General features: G+C 53.2%; 3 protein-coding genes across 5 annotated transcripts in view; 2 read left to right on the top strand and 1 right to left on the bottom strand.

Moving 5' to 3' along the window:
- The first annotated feature begins 1,673 nt into the window (after positions 1-1,673).
- Positions 1,674-8,888, top strand: Ca14 (carbonic anhydrase 14). Of its 2 annotated transcripts, none has more exons than XM_055603717.1 (11): positions 1,674-2,343; positions 4,503-4,523; positions 5,390-5,569; positions 6,205-6,342; positions 6,701-6,796; positions 6,937-7,003; positions 7,152-7,309; positions 7,391-7,511; positions 7,737-7,757; positions 7,857-7,941; positions 8,810-8,888. In XM_055603717.1, the coding sequence occupies exons 1-11, from the start codon at positions 2,338-2,340 to the stop codon at positions 8,874-8,876; spliced, it is 960 nt and encodes a 319-aa protein (XP_055459692.1). In that variant the 5' UTR covers positions 1,674-2,337; the 3' UTR covers positions 8,877-8,888. The 2 variants fall into 2 exon arrangements, with proteins under 2 accessions (XP_055459692.1, XP_055459691.1); XM_055603716.1 differs by having other exon boundaries at positions 1,676-2,343; positions 6,200-6,342.
- On the bottom strand, positions 6,361-13,149 carry Aph1a (aph-1 homolog A, gamma-secretase subunit). Of its 2 annotated transcripts, none has more exons than XM_055603713.1 (7): positions 12,795-13,149; positions 12,088-12,258; positions 11,851-11,924; positions 11,500-11,622; positions 11,218-11,345; positions 10,732-10,855; positions 6,361-6,981 (listed from the first exon to the last, which is right to left on the bottom strand). In XM_055603713.1, exons 1-7 carry the CDS (start codon positions 12,905-12,907, stop codon positions 6,896-6,898), a joined length of 819 nt encoding a protein of 272 aa, XP_055459688.1. In that variant the 5' UTR covers positions 12,908-13,149; the 3' UTR covers positions 6,361-6,895. The 2 variants fall into 2 exon arrangements, with proteins under 2 accessions (XP_055459688.1, XP_055459689.1); XM_055603714.1 differs by lacking the exon at positions 6,361-6,981 and adding an exon at positions 9,562-10,362 and having other exon boundaries at positions 12,795-13,148.
- Positions 8,457-15,818, top strand: part of Mrps21 (mitochondrial ribosomal protein S21) — a gene marked incomplete in the record, with an annotated part of 33,525 nt that continues 26,163 nt past the window's right edge. Inside the window, 1 exon segment of the mRNA XM_055603721.1 lies at positions 8,457-8,473.

Genomic DNA, 15,818 nt, shown 5'->3' on the forward strand with positions numbered 1-15,818 from the left:
CAAACCGCAGTGGAATGTCTCGGGGTTGGTGGGCTTCCGGCCAGGTGCAGGGCGAGGAGAGGGTTCGCGAGCGAGGAAGCCCAAACCGAAACGAAGACGCGGAGATTGAAACCGCCCGGAGGTCTCAGGGCTCAGTCGTCTTTATTTTTCCCCCTTTCTCGCTTCCTTTCCCCTTTCACGTATTAGCCCCTGGGCACCTCCTCCAAATCAACTAGAAAGTGATCACTGAAGTGTTCAAAAATCCAAACAAAAGTCAAATCGAAGGAGGGTCGTTTCTTCCCCCCCTCCTAGGAACCAGCCTTTGTCCATTTGGGGGGACCGGACGCCCGGAGCGGAAGCCGAAGTCTTGACTTGATGCTAAGACTTTGTTTGTTTGTTTGTTTGTTTTTTATATACATTTTTTAATGATTTTATTTTTATTTTATGTGCGTTGACGTCTTGACCTCACGGTAGGTCTGCACGGCTGGAACTGGAGTTGCAGACCGTGGTGAGCTGCCGTGTGGGCGCTGGGAATCGAACCCAGGTCCTCCGGAAGGGCAGCCAGCGCGCTCCAACCCCGGGGCTGGGACTGCTTTGGGGCAGCAGTGTCCGACCTTGCAGGCGAAGCCCCGGCACCCGCTGCTGTCCGGAAGGGATCCCCCGCTCTGAGTTCTGGAAATCCGTGGAGGAGCCGGGAGGTGGCGCCAGGGCGCACTTCCTGCCCGGGAGGCCGAATCTCGGCCGCGATGCTCCAGCGGAGCGGCGTCCCGGCCGGGGTCACCGGACCCCACCTGCTCCGTCCTCCCTCCACCAGCGCACGCCCTATTCTGCTCGCTTGGCTTTTTCCCCGCGCCCCTGTTTGGCTATTTATTGCTACTTGCTAGGAGCAAGGAGGGCAGAAAGACCTCGCCGAGGTGCAGGCCCTGGGCTAGTGAAGGAAGGTGTGGAGGAGGGAGGTTTCACCGCGTGGCCTGAACTTCTCCGCGGCCTCCACGCTCACTAATGAGGGACTTAGGATGTGCATTCCGATTGGGATTTCCAGTCCGGTGGGGGAGCGCACAGCGGCTCACATTCCGGAGACGTCACGCAGCCAGCAAGCTCCGCTAGCCCGCTGCTCCACCGTGGCAGGCTTCGCTCGGTCCCATTGGACCCGCCTGGACCCTTTGTTGGGTGGGCGGGAAGCCCCTGGACCCCTCACCCACCTGATCACATGGCCTCTCCCTGGCCCCTCCCCTCTCTTTCTCTGCAGTCCGCCTTTTTCTCATGGTGACACTGATTGTTTCCACAGTCACCCATGGCTCCTCCAGCCCCGGCCCCTCTGCTAGGGGTCAGTGTCCTCCTCGGTGACAAAAGGCGGCCTAGATCTGGGCTCCCCGGGGAGGGAGGTGGCTGGGTCTGGAAGTTAGAATGCTGTCTCTCCCTGGCGCGGTGGCAACCCCTCCCCCGCTGTGCACACAAATGGGCTTTATACGGCAAACAAAACCGCACCCCCACCCAGGCTCCACGGGCACGTGGACCCAAGCCTCACCAAGGGACGGGGGTGGTGACAGGCACCAGAGAAAGACAGCGCGGAAGACAAACTCTCGCCCCACTTCTGGCCCTCCACAGTCCAGATTTTAAACTTTTGACTTCCCGCTCCTCACCAGCGCCCTGAGCTCCCAACTTCTGGGCTCCCATCTCCCGAGTCTGAATTCTTTCTGGTCCCGACCAGCTCTCTTGCCTTCGGGAACAGGTTCCCCGCCAGCTGTCCCACACCACCCAGAGATGTGCTCCGCAGGCAGGAGAATGGGAACACAGTGTCCTGGGAGGGAGAGGTGCGAGAACCCCCTTCCCCGCCCGAGCGTTCCAGGGGACACCCATCCGAGCGGCCGTGTAATGGCAAAGGAAGAGCTCGCTCCAGCTGCGCTCCGGAGCCCAAGCCAGGGCTCCGCGGCTCCGCTGGGCCATCCTGCATGCCTAATCCGCTATTTAAGGAGCTGCTCGCCTGCAGCCCAGGCACCACCCCCTCCTCACGTACACCGGTTCCGAGCCACCTTAAAAGCGGGAGGCAACTGTGAAGTTGCTGACCAGCAAGTGGTGTAGGGAGAACGGAGGGACAGACAGAAGGGCAGAGAGAGGGAGAGAGTGGAAGAAATTTACCCTGGCATCCAGAAGCTCCTGCCAACCTGTGGGAAATCAAAGCCCTGGAAACCTGAAGAGAGAGAGACAAGAAGAAAAGAAATAGAACGCCAGAAACTTCTCTCTCCCACCCTACCCCTCTCTTCTAGCCCCCAAATTCCTGGCCCCCCTGTGCCCCATTTGTGGATAATATGTTGTTCTTCGCTCTCCTGTTAAAGGTGACTTGGATCCTGGCTGCAAATGGGGGTAGGTACGACTGTGTCTGTGCTAATGTCCACACACATGTGTACTGAGGTGGGGGAGGAGAGGCTTGTTAAGGGGAAGCCTAGGGGCTGGGAAAAGGCACCGGGTGGGAGAAAGGTGGAGGGGATTCCTGCCCATTCTTTTCCTTCTCCTCTCTAGCCCAGAATCACTGCTGTTGCTGTGGCAGGGCAGAACCAGCTGGAGGCCAGTGTGTGAATACTCGCAGGCGTAGGAAACTTGGCCAGCCACAGTGCTCTGGGCCGCTCTTTCCCCACTGCCCTAGTCCCGGCTAGCCCTCCTGGCCGCCTTTGTTTATGTGCTGGCTGGTTAGGGAGAGCAGGGGTGGGAAGGGGCACGTGCTCCGAGACCGCCCAACTCACACCCTGATTCCCAGCGGATCAGAGGAAAACCTCACTACCTGCCAAGGTGCCCTCTCCATTGCACAGGGACTGACCAACTGCTCCGTCTCCCTGAAAGTAACACAACGATAGACATTTGCCCAGCTCTTTACGGTGTACAGAGGACTTTCAGGAGGAGGAAGGAGGGAGGGAAGGAGATATTTGGGAAATTAAGCCTCTGTGTTCCTGAGGTTCTGGGATACTTAAGGATTCCCACGCCTCTTTTTGTTGTTTTTGTTTTTAATTTTTATTTACTTTTATTTATTTGTTGTTGAGACAAGGTTTCATGTGGCCAGACTTGTCTCAGGCTCGCCGTGTAGCTGAGGCTAGACCCTTTTGCCTCTACCTCCCGTGTGCACCACCATGTCTGACCTCTGCACAGAGTCTGTGCTTCCCTTGCCTCCTTCAGCACACCGGAGGTGAGGGGTTAAGGTTTGTTGGCAGACTAGGTGCGGGGGGAGTAACTAGAAATCCAGGGGAAGATGGAACCAAGGGAACCAATGAAAATGAAGAGTCACAAACCTTTTCTGAAAAGAGACCGTTTGGAAAGAAGAAAAAGTGTTCGGATCGGCTCAGAACGCTTCACAAAGCCAGGGAACTCTTGCTGGGGCATCCCATAGAGATAGTGAATGATCTGGGCTGTTTTGCAAAGTTGCTTGAGCTGAGGAATGGGCCCGCAGGACAGACCACAAGTGGGAGCAGTTAAAGGAGTAGAGGCGGGCACTGTGCCGCAGGCTGGTAATGCAGCACACGGGAGGCTGAGGCAGGGCCGCCACAAGCTTGAGGTGAGCCAGGCCACGTATACATACAGGGCCAGCGTGGAGCAAGAGCAACGCCAAGGCTCCAACGACTAAGTGGAGAGGAAAAGGAACTTAACATTTCGTTTCCAGTTTCTAGATTTAAATAGTACAAGCCAGTCTCCAAGAACACATCCTTTTCTCCTTGAAGCAAGTTAGCCATGGGGGTGGGGGGGGCAGACGGACTAAAACTGCAGACCCCCGGTGATTTGGCCAGAGACAGAACTGCATGAGAGCCTGGCATGTGACCTGGCTGGCAGCTCTCCTCTCCTCACACAATGCCTCACTTTCATCCCGTCCTTGCCAGCCTGGCCGGCTGTGCCCACCCACCACCCTCAACCTAGACTAGGCCCTACCCTAACCCCTGCCTTTCTTGAGCCATCTGAGAATGCAGGATGGTGGGCGACTTTCCTTCAGAGCTAGGGAGACCAGAGAGGAAGAGTTTAGGTTTTAATCGAAAGTGTGGTGCTTCTGTGCCTGCATCAGGACAAAGCACTACCAGCCCTTCCTGTCTTTGCTCACACTGCCACACACTGAACTGTTTTCATCCTCTCACTCTCTGACCTTCCAAGCCCTGTGCAGGCACCCTTACCCCAGCCCAGCCCAATCTTCTAAGTGTTACACTGACTTGGCTTCAGCTGAGAAAAAAGTAAGGGTTGGGCCCTGCACATTTGGATCCAGGTTAATTTTAGTGTCCTGGCTTTATCTCTTCTCCTTGCTCCACCCTCTTCACTCATTAACCATGAATGCGGCCTGGCTCATTATTTTAAATAGGACCCCCGACCTTTCCACCAAGGTGTCCAGTTTCAGTACTGCTCTTGGAAAGTGCTGGCTGGAGGGAGGAGAGAGGACAGAAAAGGAGGGAGGCGGGGGAGGGAGAGGAGAGCAGAGGCCAGGACACTGCTCCAGGCTGCAGGATACCAATCCAGGCTGTGCTGGCCATAGCCCAACTCACTCTCCCTTACAGGTCACCACTGGACATATGAAGGTGAGAGCGGAACTCCAGCCGACTGGCACTCCTTTTACCCTGGGACCCCCTCACCTGCCAAGACAACTTGTCCCGGGGCAGAGGAAGAGCTTTTCTTGAGCCTCACCCACCAGCTCCTCGCTCCCGAACTATATGCACACACAGACACATGCCCTGGGGTTTACACATGTGGCTACTAGACCCTGCTCTGTTCATTAAATCCCACATCTCCTGATTCAGCAGAAATGCCAATAAGTCCTCCGTAAATCCATGTGCAAATGAAGCCACTGAAGTGCAGAAAACTGGGGAGGGAGAGGCCCCGAGAGCCCCACAGCCCTTTACCCGAGGCAGTCCCGTGCGCCCCCACCCCCGCTCTGAAGCTGGACAGAGCCCGAGGTCAGGAGGAAGCTGGCAGGATACTATGACTCTAGGGACAGTGCAACTCAATCCCTCTGAATTTCTGATTAATGATCTATCTGGGGCCAAAGCCAGGTCCAGTGTGAGGGTAAGAAGTGAATGATAAAAAGGATATCTGAACTCCAAAACTACTTGATAGCCCCCCCCCCGACCCATCTGTTTAGGGTCATCTGTCCCCATCTGATTCTATTCTTCGGGTACTTAGGCTGTCTATCCCCCACCCCCCAACTTGCTTGTTCTCAAACTACAGGTGAGTGAAAGCTGCCGCTCCCCCACTAATAGAGTAGCCGAAAAATCACCCCTGCCTCTGGGGCAGCGAGGAGTGCTGCAGCCTGGAGAACAGCGGAGACGCCCACCCTTCCCAGCGCTCCCCAGCTGGGTGGTGGGAAGTTATTTCTACTTCCACTATAAGGTGGGGGCCAGGGCTGTGGGGCTGAACAGGTTTCCATGGTAACTTACCCCTCCCCCAGGCCCACATGGCCAGGAGCATTGGCCAACCTCTTACCCCGAGTGTGGAGGCAATGCCCAGTCCCCCGTCGATATCCAGACAGACAGTGTGGTATTTGATCCTGACCTGCCTGCTGTACAGCCCCACGGATATGAGCAGCCTGGTACTGAGCCTTTGGATCTACGAAACAATGGCCATACAGGTAAAAGACCCAGCTCCGAATGACTGCGGGCTCAGTTCAGACCTTAAAGAGCAGCGGGGAAGCCAGGCGGTGCTAATCCTAGCACTCAGGAGGCAGAAACAGGTGGGTATCTGAGTTCAGACAGCCTGGTCTCCAGAGTGAGAAAGGCTACAAGGGGCTACACAGAGAATCCTTGTTTCGAAAAACCACAAGGGGGGGGGGGGCAGGAAGGTCAGGAAAAAACAGACTCCTAACTTGTAAAATGTCAGAGCACTCCATTAATGAATATGAGGCTCAGAGTCAGGCGATGGTGGCACAGGTCTCTAATCCCAGCACTCAGGAGGCAGAGGGAGGTAGATCACTGTGAGTTTGAAGTCAGCCTGGTCTACGTAGCAAGTTCTAGGACAGCCAGGGCTACACAGAGAAACCCTGCCTAAACAAACAAAGAAAAAACAAGAATGACGTTCAGGCTCCTGAACTGTTGTCTATGATCAGATGTGTAGGTGAGTGTCATTGCTAGAAAAGCTCCAGCCTCTGAGAGGAGCTCACTGCCTCTGGGAGGGAGAAGGAAGAGACGGCAAAGTGTTCCAAGCGGCGGCAGGCTGGGGTGGACTGTCCATTCCCCCAATCCATCCTGCTCTGTTCTCACAGTGCAGCTCTCCCTGCCCCCAAGCCTGCACCTGGGCGGACTGCCCCGAAAGTATACAGCAGCCCAGCTCCACCTGCACTGGGGTCAGAAAGGATCCCGAGAGGGATCAGAGCACCAGATCGACGGCGAAGCCACGGCTGCAGAGGTACAGGACACCTGATGCAATCCAGTTCAGCTTAGAGGAAGGACGGGTCGGGGCCCTTGAGAATCGTATCGAAGGAAGCCGGGCTTGGTGGCGTGCACCCGCAGTCCCAGAACTGGGGGAGGCAGAGGCAGGCGGATCTCTGTGAGTTCCAGGCCAGCCTGGTCTACAAATCGAGTCCAGGACAGCCAGGGCTTCACAGAGAAACCCTGTCTGGAAAAACCAAAACAAAATCGCATTGAAGGAATAAGGCAAAGCTTTGGGGGCAGAGACTTAGATTAGGCAATTGAGGCGCTGACAGAACTAAAGTCAAAGCCTTGGAGGGAGTGAAGAAGCATCAGTTCCTTTCTCTCTTCCTCAGCTCCACGTGGTCCATTATGACTCGGAGTCCTATGGCAGCTTGGCTGAGGCTGCTCAGGAGCCGCAGGGCCTGGCTGTCCTGGGCATCCTGATTGAGGTCAGTGACCCCTAGCCCTTCCCAGGTCTCTCTCCGCCCCATTAAGTACCCCTCAGGCCTGTTGTGGTACTGGCCTCTCTAAAGCTTGTCCATGCAGTCTTATTCCAAACACATGCTTCCGCCATGCCGCCCGTCTACAGGTGGGCGAGAGCGAGAATCCAGCTTATGACCACATTCTGAGTCACCTGCATGAAATAAGATACAAAGGTGAGCCTTAAACGCCTGCAAGAATTCAGCCGCACAGAAACTTTCAGACCCTGAGCTGGGAGGCTTCGGGAGGAGGTAGCAAGCTGGCAGGAGGTTGTCCTTGGGGGGACCTGTCCGGGAAGGCCGAGTCTCCGTCCGTTCTCCCCAGATCAGACGACCTCAGTGGCCCCCTTCAATGTGAGAGAGCTGCTCCCTGGGCAGCTGGAGCAGTTCTTCCGCTACAATGGCTCGCTCACGACTCCCCCCTGCTACCAGAGTGTACTCTGGACAGTCTTCAGCAGAAGGGCCCAGATTTCAGTGGGACAGGTGAGTAGACATGTGAAGACTGGCTTTCACTTCAGACCCTGGCCCGTGCCTGGGAGTGACTTCTCCACTTGTGCTCCTCAGTTGGAGAAGCTCCAGGGGACATTGCTCTCTACAGAAGAGGAGCCATCTGAGGCTCTTGCACAGAACTACAGAGTCCCCCAGCCTCTCAACCAGAGGACCATCTTTGTTTCCTTCATTCAAGGTGACTTGTAGGGCTCAGAAGATATAGGAAACTAAAGAACCCAAAGGCACAGACTAGTGAGGCCCTGGGAAAGAGAAGGCCGAGGGGAAAGGGTTCCCGGGATATCCTTGGACTGGGAACCACCCATAGCTGTAGATGCCCAGGCCCTTTTCCAGGTGTGGAAGCAGAGCCCCCAAATGGGAGGATTTTCTGAACTACTCTAACCCGAGTTTTCTTCCTGTGCAGTGGGATCACTGTCCACCACAGGTAAGACAGCCTTATGTGGGAGCGTGAGGAGCTATGGACCCCAGCAAGGATGGAGGCTCGGGACCTGTTAGACTGGGCTGACATCTTTGTCTCCCCCAGGAGAGATGCTGGGTCTCGGTGTGGGAATCTTGGCTGGATGTCTCTGCCTTCTGCTGGCTGCTTATTTCATCGCTCGAAAAATTAGGTAAGACTTTATTCCTGAAGTAGCCTGTTTTCTATTAAAAAGCATTCTCAGAGGTTGGGCAGTTGGTGGTGCACACCTTTGAAGCTATAATCCTAGCACTCAGGAGGCAGAGGCAGGGAGATCTCGTGAGTTCGAGGCCAGCCTGCTCTACAGAGTGAACTCCAGGACAGCCAGGGCTACACAAAGAAACCCTGCCTCAAAAAAAAAAAAAAAAAAAAAGGCATTCTCAGCCAGGCATGGTGGTGCACCCAACTTTAATCCCAACACTTGGGAGGCAGAAAGGCTAGCCTGGTCTGCACAGTGAGATAATAACCCGCCCTCCCCTGTAGCTCAAGTGAGGGAGTGCTTGCCTAGCATGCACAAAGCTCTGGGTTTCACATTAAACCTGGCATGCTGGTACATACTTGTGATCCCAGTACTCAGGAGGTGGTGGGAAGAGAAAACCTAAGGTCATGACCAGATGCTTACCGAGTTAAGAAGTATGGGGGCTGGAGAGATGGCTCAGCAGTTAAGAGCACTGTCTGCTCTTCCAGAAGTCCTGAGTTCAGTTCCCAGCACCTACAACCATCTACACCCCCTCATGCCCTCTTCTGGCAGGCAGGTGTACATGCAGATAGAGCACCATATACATAAATTAAATTTAAAAAAATTTTTTTAAAGTATTTCCTATTCTTTTTTGGCCTGCCCACCAGAAGAGCACACCAGATCTCATTATAGATGGTTGAGTCAACATCCTGGGAACTGAACTCAGGACCTCTGGAGAGCAGGCAGTGCTCTTAACCTCTGAGCCATCTCTCCAGCCCTGCTATTACTTCTAATTTCACTTAGCACACTAGTCATTCCCATAAACCACTGCTCCCCCTTCCAGGAAGAAGAGGCTGGGAAACAGAAAAAGTGTGGTCTTCACCTCAGCACGGGCTACCACGGAGGCATAAACTTTGTCTCAAGATGCTCAAGATGCCTTGTCTTCGTACCTGTCAGGGAGCCCCTGTTAAGGGGGTGCAGGGACTGGACCACCAGTAGTGGGCAGACACCCGTCTTCGTAGATGCTGCCTCCCCACACACACATCACAGAAGCGAGGCCCCCGATCTTCAGGGAAGAGCGGAGCCTTTGGCCTTTCCAAGCTGCGGAGCAGGAGACCCTGTCGTAGCATTGGCTTATGAAGATGCTCAGGATACGCTGACATTGCTCATTTGGCACATCGCACTCCCCCCCCTACACACACTTGGTAATTTTCTTCCTCTAGGAAAGAGGGCTGCCGCTGAGATTTTCATTATTTTTTGTTCAATATATGTTTGAAATTAAAGTTTGGGCCTTAACCCTGGTCTGTCTTTTGTGGCTTTCAAGGGCGGCACGGCTTTCCCCTGTCCTCTGGGTGGCAGAGACAGGCACAGAGGAAGAAGAACACTGGGATTAAATCCTTGTATCCTACTCCTGGACAAGGGGTCCTACTTCTGGGAAAAGCTAACTCAGCTTCACAAGCTGCACCACCGACCGATGCTTCTGTCACCACACCAAAGCTCCCAATGGTGAACACCGGTTGCCAGGCGAGGTAGCATGGACCAGCGCCACAGGGAGCTGGAAATCTCAATCCATTAGCCCCTCTCGGAAGAGCCAAGTTCCCCCACAATTATAAAGTCCTTTTTATTAGTCAAAAATCACAATCACCTTGATTAAAAGGATGGGATATCTCACCCTTAGCAGAAAAATGATACAGTGATAGAAAACATCCCCAACCCTCCCACATCCCAATTAAAAACTAGAAAAACGTCTGCCCTCTTGGCCTGCGATGCCATGGTAGTCTTGACTGCTCCAGGGGCACTGCCATGGAGAGGGCCAACCCCACAGCACCCTCCATTTCACCTTGGGGAAAGGAGGGATGCTGACAGTCATGGATGTGAAAACAGGAGTTCCAGTGGTACCAGGTCCCAAACATGCACTTCCTTCCTTTTCCCCCGGGCCTGGGACCAAGGGGAAAACGGGATAGAAATGAGCCATGATCAGCAGTTTCAGGAGCAAAAATACAGCCCAAGGAGGTTAGGAGGCTCCCGACATACTTCCTCCCTCCCCTCACTTAAAAAAAAAAAAAAAAAAAGGCATTCTTGGGGTCTTTTATCATACCAAAAATGGTTCCTTTCAGACCTGAGAAAAAGACCAAGATGTCCAGTCTGGGCAGGAGATACTGGAAAACGGAACTCCTCTACCCTTGAGCCTCCCGTAATTTCATCTCCAGGGCCACAGCTAAACTAGGTCCCTTTTCTTGGCAACCTGCACTGTCCAGAACTGGAGATGGAGAAATACAGGACGAGGAGATCGGGAGGGCACCCCAGGCCCAGGGGTCCCCCCCATGTTCCCTCAGTCCTCGGGTGGGATGCGCAGGGCAGAATACACCATCACCCGACTGTCCTCCTGCCGTCGGCCTGCAGAGGGGAAGCGGGGTGAGTCATGGGCAGGGTGAGACTAGAGCACTGACACATGGGGAGACCTGGACAACAAAGGGGTCCCCGGTGGTGGGGAGAGATGCAGGTTCAAACCCACCAGTCCCTGACCGGCTGCACCCAGGCTGCTCCTGATAAAGCTTAGAGACTACTGGTCACAAATGGACAGCGGCAAACCCGGAAGGAGGCGGGACACAGCAGCGAGGAGACGGAGGATGAGGGCAATGGACCCGGGCAGCGAGGAGACGGAGGATGAGGGCAATGGACCCGGGCTGGGGCTGGGCTCAGTCATGGGCAGTGGACAGGCAGATGGGAGCTGTCGGGCGAGCAGTCCAGGTAGTCAGTCCTTACACGAAAGGCTGCGCTGGATACTTCGGAGGGAGCCTCCGGCTGTGGTGAACGCCCAGAGCCCCATGGAGACGGTGACTGCATAGATGGGCAGCAGGCTGGCCTCATACCAGGGGTTCAGGAATGACTGAAAATGTGGGCAGAGAAAGAGGTTAGATTCTCCCCCACCTAACCCCAACCTCCCCAGACATCCTATTCAGACTCCTATGTTTCTCTTCAAAGCACCAACATCTTAGAGCTAAGGTACTTTTGATTTCAGGTTCTCTCAAAGGTTTTAGCTCCTATTCATCAGATCTTCTGCGCTAGTCTGACTAAGGAATTAAAGCTTCCTCCCCAGAGCAGGTGACCTAACTGCGGTTATAGAACTCTACAGACTCGCCTTTCTGCCCCCATCCAAGGTAAGTTAAGAATATGAAGTGAGAACACATACCCCATCCCACTCACCACTAACTGCTTTCTCCCTGCCTCAGGCCCCTCTGTCCAACTCACCAGCCCTGATGTCAGAAGGTGACTTCCAACTACCAGGCCCAAAGCCCAGTACCGTCTCCTCTCACAGGCATCAAAGAACACAACTCCCCAAAAGGTATGGAGAAGGATAATGGCTGCTGTCAGAAAGGCTGCAGGGAGGAAGATGGGGGGGGAGGTTCATCCCTGATCTGTTCCTAGCCACCTGATATGGTGAGCCAGGGCAGTCTCCCAGGGAAGGTCAGTAGGTCAGACCAGGGCCAGGGAAGGACAGGGCATAAAGGCAAGGTTGAAAGTGAGCCTTACCTGAAGTCAGGAAGTAATAGGGTGAGTCTCCATGGATCCCAACCACACCTGGCCCAAGTGCATCAGCCAAAATATTGATAACAGAGAAGACACCACTGATGATACCGAAGGACAGACCAGAAACTGGGGGGAGGGGAGGTTCTCATCAACGTCCACGATCACCACAGCCCCTTTACCAGTACCTACTCCCCATGCCTGGCGGAAATTCTGCCATACCTACTCTCCCTCCAGACTGCCTCTCCTCGGAAGTCAAGTACGAAGACAAACACTTAGCACATACGGATGTTTAGATTTCCCAGAAAGGGAGCAGGGTGTCCAACTCCCTCCTCTGGGCCCTCTCCCTTGGCTCACCATAGGCCATCTGTCGGATGGAGATGGGTGATCTTCCGTCCTCACTCAGTGATGCTAAGCCCTCATCTGCCTTCCTGGGGTAAAAGAGAAGAAACAGAAGGAAGTGCATGGATGTCCCTTTCTGTCTGATATTCTCCATTTAATGCCCCTTATTCCAAGCACCATCCAAAGGCTGGCCCACTTGCCACAATGCACACCACTGTCCCCTCTCCCTTCCAGATCACCCCTTGTCCTTACTTAAGGAGTTTGTAGTAGGCAAAACGGAACACTTCCTGTAGAAGGACAGAAACAGCAGCACCAAAAATCAGGAGGCCATACTGGAGCCGGGCATCTGATCGGTCTGTCACATGGACCAAGATGAACCAGACCACAGAGGCCAAGAGCAGGGAGACCAGCCAGAAAAAGGCTCTGAGAAAACACAACGGCAATGAGAGAGGCAAAGACAGGGGCAGCCGGAAAAATCAAGGAGGTAACCAGCCGAGGCTGCAGTATGAAAAGTGGAAGTTAAACTTCCGAGGGAGACAGGGACCAGATAGGATAAGCGTCTCCAACAGACTCATCTGCAGGAATCTGCAGGCGGCAGACGGGGTAGAGATCTGGTTAGAGTCCTCAGTGAGATGAGAGTCAAAGCGTGTGGGCACGAACGGGCGGTAAGGTATCCATTCCTGGATCCTAGGCTGGCCGAGGTCAGCACAGCCCCTTCACTAGTCTCGGCCTTAGGCCTGCTCTGACGTTGCCGCGAGGACTACAGGAAGAACCGGTGAAATCCCTGGAAGGCGGAAGCCGATTGAGGGAAATCTGCCTAGACCACGATTTGACCCTGTCCAACCTTTTCCGACTTCTGTCCCCCAACTCAGGCGACCAAGCTCGCCCCAGTTCCTCCACCCCTTTCTGCATCTTTTTCTTGGTGTTTGGTCCCTTGTCCACCACCGCTCGCCACTCACCCCGCGACCAGGATGATAACCCGAAGCGGGTCTCCAGCCACAGTGATCAGGAAAAGGGCGAAGGCCGGGCCGAACGCGACGAAGGTGCACCCGAAAAACACAGCAGCCCCCATGACTGGGCAGCGGGGGGAGGAAGGGAGCCCCGGCCGAGAGAGGCGAAGGGGAGCAGCGCGCCGGGGGGGGAGTCCGCGTGGGGCGGCGACGCAACCCCACGAGGGGCGCGGTGCAATGTCACCCCCGGACCCCGGGGAAGGGGAAGGGGGGCACCGAAACCCCGGACGAAGGTCCGCCCGACCTCGTCTACGGAAGCCGAAGAGGGAACAACCCCCGGTCGCTGCCCCATGGCCACCTCCCATCTAATCCCCACCCCCGGAAGACCAATGAATACTTGGTGGGGCGGAACTGCAGAGGCGGGGTCGTGGCGGCGCAGCCTTCTGGGAGTTGTAGTCTTCCATCCTTGGAGACTACACGGGTGCTGGGAGTGGCTTCAGAGGAGGCCGGGACTGGGCCCAATCAGGAAAAGGATTTCTGGTCCCTTTGAGCTTTGGCGACGGTTTTCTTTCTTAACACTACGGAGAAGAGTGATAACCACCCTGTGTATTTCTAGAAGAGCTTTGGCGGGGAAAGATCCTGTTTGATCTAGAGATAAAAAAAGGAGCACAGGATAAGGGTTGATAAGGGTAAGGAAGATAGGGACAGACATTGTTCTTCTTACTTGAATTAGAGGAAACGGCCCAGAGAAGTACCTAAGGGATCAAAGTTGGAGCTCTTGGGGCAGCCTGTCTTCCATGAAGCCTTCACCTGTATTGTGCAATGACAGAACTAGAGGAACAAGAGGAGCTGAGAGAGAAAGGTTTAGCAAAAACGTTTAGAAGGAATCCAGGACTCAAAAAGCAACTAGAGCAATGAATGGAGCTGAGGGGAAATGACAGCCCCCACACCAAGTCGCTTAGTTCCTTTGATGTCATACTTCCTCTATTTATAGTCTGGAAAATAAACTTGAGTGCTGTCTTTTCCTGTGGAGAGGGATTTCGTATTAGAACGAATCATCATTTTTATAAAGACAGGTTGGTCCTTAGGGGGCTACCCAAGGAACCCTATAATGGAATTCGACCTAGACAATTGGTTCTGAGAGTATAATCAAAGCAACAACAAACCACGGGAAAAAAAAAAAAAAGTGAAGATCGCCAGGCTTCCTGGAAGTAATTTATAGTTTATGAATGTGTGCCAGTCATATGGCTGGTTTACACTTTGTTGTTTTGTTTTGTTTTGAGACAGGTTTTCTTTGTATAACCTTGGCTATTGTGGACCCCCTTTGTAGACCAAGCTGACCTCCAACTCATAGAGATTCACCTCCCTCAGCCTCCTGAGTGCTGGGATTAAAGGTGTGAGCCACCACCCCTGGACTGTTTTACACCCCCCCCCCCCACCCCCCAGTAAATTCTGGGAGGAGAAAATGGAGAAACAGGTTTTTGCCAAAAGTCACCAGGCAATGTTTTCCCAAAGTTAGAAGGATGGGAGCATCCTGGCCAATGTATTAGATTCTATATGTGTCCTGCTTCCGAGCTCACCAGGCTGATTGTATAAGCTAACTCTCCTTTCTCTGTGAGCTGCTATGTCTTGACTGCAGAGAGCAACCTGTCTTGTAAGTAGAGGTTCCACAGACGCTTGTACAGTGTTAATAAAAACTGAGCGAGTTTTTTTTTTTTATTAACTATGTGGGGGTTTTAATTTTGTTTTAATATTTACTTTGCATGTGAGTGTTTCTTTCATGTATGTCTGTGCAACATTTTTGTGCTTGGTGCAGCCCATGCAGGCCAGACGAAGGCATCAGAGGCCCCAGGACTAGGGTTAACAGATGCTTGTGATCCACCATGTGCATGCTGGGAACTGAACCCAGGTCGACTGGAAGAGCAGTGAGGCTCTTAACCACTGAGCCATCTCTCCAGCCCCTGGTTTTGGTTTTTTGAGACAGGGTTTCTCTGTGTAGTCCTGGCTGTCCTGGAACTTGCTCTGTAACCTGGCTGGCCTCAAACTCAGAGATACAGCTGCCTCTGCCTCCCAAATGCTGGGATTAAAGGTGTGTGCCACCCCCTCCTGGCCTATGTGGAGTTTTAAAAGATACTTTAGATAATACAAAAGATTCTTTTTGTATTCGCTTTATATCCTGCTTTACGACATTAACAAAGTTCACAACTTTATGCCAAAACATGAGGAGAATGGTCATTTATTTAGGAATGTTTTGTAGTCCTATGTCATCTGACTTCTTTTAATCTATATTTTTGTTGTTGCTTTGAGATGTGTGTGTGTGTGTGTGTGTGTGTGTGTGTGTGTTTCTTTGGTTGGTTTGGTTTTTTTGAGACAGGGTCTTTCTATGTAGCCCTGGCTGTCCTGAAACTAACTACATAGAGCAAACTGGCCTCGAACTCTCAAACATCTGCCTGCCTCTGCATGTCGAATGCTGGGATTAAAGGGCTATAACGGTGTTTTGTCTTTTAGCTACCTTGTCTGTGAGGTCTCATTTGCCTGGCAGATTAGCCTTAGCTCATTATGCGCAATAAATGTGCTCGCGCTCCTGAATTGAACTGAATGAAAACAGGAAATACGGAAGCAGATAGAATGTTAGGGAAGATGCCAAGAGGGAGCCAGAGAATGGCTTAGCCCTTAAGAGCACTGGCTGCTCTTCCAGAGGTCAATTCCCAGCACCCACATGGTGGCTCATGACCATCTACAATGGGAACTGATGTCCTCTTCTGTCATACATGCAGATAGAACACCCATATGTATAAATAAATAAATCCTTTAAAAAAAGGAAGATGCCAAAAGTCTGAACACGGGGGTGGGGATGGCAACTAGCAGAGGATGATGTATCTGTTTCTTCTATTCTTCCATCCTGTTTCCAAGAATCTGGAGGAAAGGGGTGGTCACCAGCAACACAGAGTGGAGAGAAAATAAGTGACCTTGGCCACAATAGCCAAACCATGGGGTGGTCATGTTGGCAGTTTTGTTTTTTTTTTTTTTTTT

Source organism: Psammomys obesus, unplaced genomic scaffold (genome assembly GCF_907164565.1).
Source record: "Psammomys obesus unplaced genomic scaffold, mPsaObe1.curated_primary_1811, whole genome shotgun sequence".
Lineage (NCBI taxonomy): Eukaryota > Metazoa > Chordata > Mammalia > Rodentia > Muridae > Psammomys > Psammomys obesus.

Bases quoted from the DNA above. Each gene is read 5' to 3' on its own strand.
- Ca14 (XM_055603716.1), top strand. From the start codon at position 2,289: ATGTTGTTCTTCGCTCTCCTGTTAAAGGTGACTTGGATCCTGGCTGCA. The intron at 5,570-6,199 runs GTAAAAGACCCA...CTGTTCTCACAG, and splicing joins ACGAAACAATGGCCATACAG to TGCAGCTCTCCCTGCCCCCA. The intron at 6,343-6,700 runs GTACAGGACACC...TCTCTTCCTCAG, and splicing joins GCGAAGCCACGGCTGCAGAG to CTCCACGTGGTCCATTATGA.
- Aph1a (XM_055603713.1), bottom strand. From the start codon at position 12,907: ATGGGGGCTGCTGTGTTTTTCGGGTGCACCTTCGTCGCGTTCGGCCCG. The intron at 11,925-12,087 runs GTAAGGACAAGG...CTTTTACCCCAG, and splicing joins GCCTACTACAAACTCCTTAA to GAAGGCAGATGAGGGCTTAG. The intron at 11,346-11,499 runs GTAAGGCTCACT...TCCTCCCTGCAG, and splicing joins CTATTACTTCCTGACTTCAG to CCTTTCTGACAGCAGCCATT.